At 43.4% G+C, this 6,057-nt stretch overlaps 2 protein-coding genes and 1 long non-coding RNA gene across 4 annotated transcripts in view; 1 reads left to right on the top strand and 2 right to left on the bottom strand.

Annotated features, from left to right (window-relative positions):
- Window positions 1–2,943, bottom strand: part of LOC104817624 (truncated basic helix-loop-helix protein A) — a 3,719-nt gene extending 776 nt beyond the window's left edge. The window contains exons 1-7 of the mRNA XM_010546875.2: window positions 2,690–2,943; window positions 2,091–2,336; window positions 1,343–1,439; window positions 1,173–1,187; window positions 1,016–1,072; window positions 433–892; window positions 5–262 (exon numbers count right to left, since the gene is read on the bottom strand). Of these exons, the coding sequence (XP_010545177.1) occupies window positions 5–262; window positions 433–892; window positions 1,016–1,072; window positions 1,173–1,187; window positions 1,343–1,439; window positions 2,091–2,336; window positions 2,690–2,784 (1,228 nt within the window). The 5' untranslated portion in view covers window positions 2,785–2,943. The remainder of the gene's footprint in view (window positions 1–4; window positions 263–432; window positions 893–1,015; window positions 1,073–1,172; window positions 1,188–1,342; window positions 1,440–2,090; window positions 2,337–2,689) is intronic.
- A 1,019-nt stretch (window positions 2,944–3,962) lies between these two features.
- LOC104817554 (probable F-box protein At1g60180) lies at window positions 3,963–6,041 on the bottom strand. Of its 2 annotated transcripts, XM_010546786.1 has the most exons (2): window positions 5,943–6,041; window positions 3,964–5,421 (listed from the first exon to the last, which is right to left on the bottom strand). In XM_010546786.1, the coding sequence occupies exon 2, from the start codon at window positions 5,398–5,400 to the stop codon at window positions 4,369–4,371; it is 1,032 nt and encodes a 343-aa protein (XP_010545088.1). In that variant the 5' UTR covers window positions 5,401–5,421; window positions 5,943–6,041; the 3' UTR covers window positions 3,964–4,368. The 2 variants fall into 2 exon arrangements, with proteins under 2 accessions (XP_010545087.1, XP_010545088.1); XM_010546785.1 differs by lacking the exon at window positions 5,943–6,041 and having other exon boundaries at window positions 3,963–5,479.
- The window catches only part of LOC104817553, a 1,325-nt gene continuing 1,222 nt past the window's right edge, over window positions 5,955–6,057 (top strand). The window contains exon 1 of the long non-coding RNA XR_772543.1: window positions 5,955–6,047. This is a non-coding gene — a long non-coding RNA (uncharacterized LOC104817553). The remainder of the gene's footprint in view (window positions 6,048–6,057) is intronic.

A 6,057-nucleotide genomic window follows, 5' to 3' on the forward strand; every position in this document is an offset into this window, starting at 1 on the left:
GGGCGGGGGGGGGGGGAGCCGCTGCGGGGCTTCGCATGGAGGTAGGGGAGGCTCAGGAGGATGTACTTGAGGACACTCTGCGACGCGCCGCCATTCCTCACGCGCTCCGTCGTGTGGTAGGCATCCTCCATCTTCCACCTGGCGAACGATGATTGGCTGACGCACGCCAACGAGGAGAACAAGTCGGACCGCTGGGCCTGTAGAACGGCGGACACCGTCAGGGAATAGTTGCTGTCCTCATCCTCCCTAGTCGTCTCCAATTCTGGCGCCATTACACAATAAGTAAACAGTGAAATGAAATGAGATGATTCTTTTTTTTTCCTAAATAAGCAAAGGTATGAAATGGGTAGTATGTTTAAATTAAACGAATTAAAAAGAGAAGAGAATGAATTTTCATGTCTAGCATATAATAAGTAAAGGTAACAAGTATACCTATCGGATGGGGCTGAAGAGGAGTGCTGTTAAGGTGGTCAGGCCATGGCTCTACTGCATTGACGGCGGTAGTTGGGGAACAACTGACGGCCAACATATGGAAATCAGAGTCGAGATTGTTAGAGACTTCTTCTGGAGATCCAAACTGTAAATCCTCCGTCGACATCGTATCTACTTGCATCAGTTTACTCGGCTCATCATTATCTTCGTCTTCATCTTCATCTTCATCCACCTCTTCCTCTTCTTCATCTTCATCATCCTCATCCTCATCCACCTCTCCCTCTTCCTCCCTCTTACCAGCCGCATCATCGACGAAGGGCTCCGAGTAGGAGATGGTGGGTGGGAGAGAGGATGGGTTGGAGGTGGAGTGCTCTGAAAGTGCCGGCTTCGACGCCGGAGGAGGAGGTTGGTCGTTAAAGAAGCTCTTTATGTGATAGATAAACCCTAGGTCCTCCTCAACCTTTGTCATCAATAAACATGCCTTATAGCATATGTATCTTCTTGAGCTAACAAAAAAATAACTTTTCTGAAGCAATAAATCCGTAAATGGCTCATGCATGCATGCAGCAAATATGAGTCGTACCTTGTCCGTTGTGCCCAGCTCCACCACGCCATCAAGGAGGGGAATGCAAACCACCGTCTGCATTGTTATTGTTATTGTTTATTTCCATAAAGCAAACGTGCATTGTTCCTCAACCCCCCACGTCACAGTAACCAAAATAAACTATAGAACGAGTTACCTGAATCTTCGCACTCTGACATATCCAGCCGTTACCGTTGGGGGAGAAAGGAATACGTTGAAGATGAGTTGTGAGATGATAAAATAATAAAGATCTATCAAGGTCCTCGATCGTACACAATTGATCCGTATGTCATATGTACATTTGGATTGATGTAAGTGATGAAGTACCTTGGCGAGGATAGACCTGGAGAAGGTCTTACAGTCAACCTCATTCGCACCGCTCAGCCATACGTGCTGCTTCCTTGCGTATGCCTTTCCCGGCAGCCTTATTTCATACACGCACGCATTTATCAACCCATCTAGCCAGACAGTTTTTTATAATATTATAATACAGATCTTTAGGCCATAAATTAATGCTGATCATAAACGTCCCCATAAACCTTTTCCTCGCTCCTAAAAATGAATAAAAACCAAAAACTATAGTTTTGTTGATTATTGTAACCAAGATATACATGATTAATGGGATTGGATCCATATATATATATATATAATGTGGGTGTGTACTTATATATACATGCATGGATATTACAGTACAGCTATCTAGGAAAGGAGAGAGCGTGTGGAGTCATTAAATTGGAGAGGAGTAAGAGGGGGATGTGGTTCGTGGTTCGTGAGGATGAACAAATGAATCTCAACGGCCACCGAAGCAGTTTAATACATTGTGTCCGAATCCCTTCTTCTTCTAGTAACTCTACTGTTCACTTCCTACGTTTCTCTGTTCCATGTCTCCCCCAGTTTCTGTTTCGCATTAACTATGCATCCTTAATTACATGAACTATTGCATGGCCCTTCTCTCTCTCTCTCTTTTTTACCGTTTTTAACCGCAGGAGAATGCGCATCGGTTCACATAAACGAGAAAACGACAGACACGTAAAAAAAAACACACACAAGAAGAGAGAGAGAGAGAGAGACGCACCCAGAAGGAGGAGGGAAGGAGAAGGAGGCGCACATGAGATAGAACCACTCGGACTCGGTGAGGTCCTCAGGGGAGAGAGCGGTGGAAGGCCTCTTGGTGTCCTCGGCGGCGAGGAGAGAGTGGTAGAGTTCCCTCAGCTGGTGGCTCCTCTGCCCAGCCGCCTCCTCCGCCGTCTCCTCCGCCGGCTGCACCGTCTTCCTCGTCTTTATCGCCCCGTTGTAGTACCCTTCCCCCCACACCAGCCCCCTTTTTCATTCGTTATTATTAATTACATATTATCACGTGACTTTCTTTTTTTTTCAAAATATTTTGAAAAGCTCAAGTTTCGGAAACCTTTAGTCTGAATCTAACCGTCAATGAATTATAGGCTCAAACACAACGCCTACGTACACTTCTTCCTTTCCTCGGATTAATGCATCGTTATTCGTTTGAACACCAGATAATCCATAACACGTGAAAAACATTTTATGCAAATCTATACCCTAAAACTATATATATGCCTTGACCGAAAAAAATAACAGATGTTGTCCGCATGTGGGTATTATAACAAACGTGTTTAAAAATATAATTAATTAAAAGAAATAATGAGAAAGGAGTACCGCTGTTGAGGGCAGAATTGCCAGAAGAGACTGTAAGTCCAACGGACGGATTGCACCGCCGCCTGAAGCATTTCCTGAAGGCATCTGCTCCCCATCCCCGGCCCTGATCTCTCTCGATGTATGAAACTTACTCTTTGTTTTCTTTCTCGCAGAGAGAGAGAGAGAGAGAGAGGGAGGGGCTTTGGGATGTCTGAGAAATCTTGAAGGGTAGTTAGTGAAATGGAAGAGCAACAGGTTTCGTGTGGATAGGGATCCTATAAAAGAATCTCTATTACCACATAATTAGTATTTTATATATATATATATATATTCGGAGTTCGTACGTAGCGCGTGTCTATCACGTTATTTCATTTTATTACATTATTGACATTTGTTGTATGCTTGACAATTTTGGTTTTCCATTTCTGTTTTCGGCAGCTCGTTATGACACTTTTTCAATGGATACAACAAATACGCATACGAGCACTTGTCGGCAATCGGCATCGAACGGTACGTGTTTGCTGACACAAGTATTTATACGTGCTGACATAAGTAATTTTCACAGGAATTGAACATTCGCTTTTATATTATTAACATTATTTTCAAATCAGTTTAAAAAAAAAACTATAAAAATGTTGTTCCCAAAGGGAAGGAGTAAAACGGGTGGTTTCTGACTGGTTGGTCTACCAGACGGTGGATCCTGAACCTCTACCATGTGGGTACGAGTACCGAGCGAGTGTACGACGGGACACGTGTCTCTCGTTCACTGGATAAAACAAACTAAGCTTGTAGAGTTTGGTTTGGATGTAATAAAGAATAGATTCAGAAATGAGAGAAAGGGAAAATGGTCCTTATGTGAACAGTGAGCAGATGATACTTGACGGTGGAGTAACCTCTCTGTGATTTTGGGAATATTATATATCAACCGTTTCAAATTTTAAACAAAAATTCTCTTTAATCAACCACCGCTGTGGCTAAACTTCGATGATGTATTATTTAAAAAAAATATATATATAAATTATCAGAGGAATGCGCATATTATATGGAATTTGTAAGGAGATGCCGTTAATAATGATGCGGTAAATTATAAAGAGCAGAAGAAGGCGGAGGCGAGTGAGAATGTCATTTTCTCTTATTTAATTAATGACGTTACATCTTTGAACTACTTGCCATACTGTTAATGCACAATGTACCCCCCCGATTTATTAATGCGCAAATTTCCACCTTTTGAACCGATCGACGTCGTTTTCCGTTTCATATTTTTTTATAATTCAATAACACACACACACATATATATATATATATATATATAAAAGGAAATAAAAAAAATGTACATCATGAAGATGACCGTTCCTGTGATTGGACCAAATCAACATTAATGTTTGCGTTGCTCCAAGGGGACAGTGGGAAGGGGGGGCCCGGAGACAGTGCAGCAAGGCCCTTCTCTTTCAAAAGTTTTTGTTTCTATCAGCACACGCACGTACCGAGGCCTAAATGTCGAGGAAGCCACGCCATGATGAAATTGCAACAATATCATATAATTTCCTTCACAAACCACCCTTAACTACAGATCAAAATTTATCAATGAACCAAAATTCCATGGAAAACCGGTCAATTCACCGTTGGTTTATCCACCTATACCATATTATTAACATGTAACTCATCTCATATTTCCCTATTGTTTCTGTTCATTTCATCTCTCAGAGAACAAAGTAGCAGAAAGTGAGAAAAGCTGTAATGGCAGACAGTATGAAGATCCGATCAAGCACATTGTCGCTCCTCATCTTCTCCTCCCTCAGCTCTCTCTGCGCCCTCGTGAACATATGCCGCAACTCCAAGGCTTCGCTGTAGTTCCTGCTCCTACGACATCTCAGTGCCTCTGCTAGAATCCACATGCTATTCCTCCCGTTCACGTGGGAGCCTTCCATGTCCTCCAGTTCCATCCCTAGTTCGGTCAGTCCCAGCCTCGTCTGATTATACCCATCTTCCTCAGTCCGAACCACTCTGCACTTCATGGTCAGAACGCACTCAACTGCTCGGCACTGGGGTCTGGCAGGCAGAACTGACCCGAATCTGATTACAAAGTCCTTTTCCGTGGGCCAGTGCCTATGGCCACCAAGGGAGCTCCAGCTCGAGAGATTAACTGCTTTCTTGATCTTTCTGTTCACGATAATCCAGCTCAGACGCAGCCTGTCTCTAAGATCACGCCACAGTTTCCCATCTTTTCTCTCCTTCTCAAGGGATGAAACTGGTTGCAGACCATCTGAAACGGAAAGTGTGATGGCCTCTCCACCTTCAGTTTCTTCATCTCTGAGAAGATCGATTCGGAATGGACAGGAGTGGAACCAGGAATTGGATCCGTTCACATCCGGTATGCCCCATAGGACCTTTGACCAGATGATTCTGTCTCCAAACCTGATATCCACCAGGGAGATGAGATCAGCTGGCAAGAAACTCTCGTGGCCACCATCAGTCTGGCCATGATAATCATTGTTGACAATGAGGGGAAAGCAATCCGCATAGAATTTTCTGAATCCGCCAATGGATAAAATAAGGTTTGTGGCGTCTCTGCTGTCGGTCGACGGCCACATGGACTTGCATACATTCTCCCACAGCGTCTCCTCTCGGGAGAGGGAAGAGAGAGAAGAGCAAGTACATGCGGCACTGGCCAAGCTGGGTCCATCAAGACGTCTTAGTATGTCATATAAGATGTCGCTGCTTAAGTAAGCCATGGCGGCTATGCACACACCTGCCTGGCAGACAGGAAGCAGAAAACATATACGGTAGTCCATTTAGGCAAACACCTAACGATGTCTTCCTCCTCGGAAATGCAATTGCTCCAGAAAATGAATGCTAATTACTTGCAGAATATGATAGTGAATGAACATCATGCAAGGAGTGAAGGAAGTGTTTTATAGAACAATTCAGGACCCTATCAAATGAAGAGCCACGATGATACGGAAATGTCGAGATTGACACCAATCTCTAGCAAATTTAGAGCAGTAAGAGACATTAGAAGCTAACATTTCAAAATTGAAGAACAATACGACCTATAGTCATCTGCGATTGACCTAAAACCCCAATTTCTACCACTGGTCAAGGAAAAAGCCCTAGACATTCCATCCAAATTGACGATGTATGACATCATAACCCTAATACTCATAACGGAGATCATCAAACGAAGCTTGAAATCTGGGGAAATCGCCATCGAAGATATAAAAGAGAGAGCAGGAAAACGGATAAAACACGAGAACAAAGACCTTCGCGCACTCACCTCAAACTCGTGAATCTAATAGAACTTGGGAATGAGGGCAGACGCAGATGATGAAATCCAAAATCCGAAAAAAAAAATCAAAAAAATTTATTGGCAGGGGAAGAGGTCGACAGTT

This window comes from Tarenaya hassleriana, unplaced genomic scaffold (genome assembly GCF_000463585.1).
Source record: "Tarenaya hassleriana unplaced genomic scaffold, ASM46358v1 Cleome27, whole genome shotgun sequence".
In the NCBI taxonomy this organism is placed as follows: domain Eukaryota; kingdom Viridiplantae; phylum Streptophyta; class Magnoliopsida; order Brassicales; family Cleomaceae; genus Tarenaya; species Tarenaya hassleriana.

Bases quoted from the DNA above. Each gene is read 5' to 3' on its own strand.
- LOC104817554 (XM_010546785.1), bottom strand. From the start codon at position 5,460: ATGGACTACCGTATATGTTTTCTGCTTCCTGTCTGCCAGGCAGGTGTG.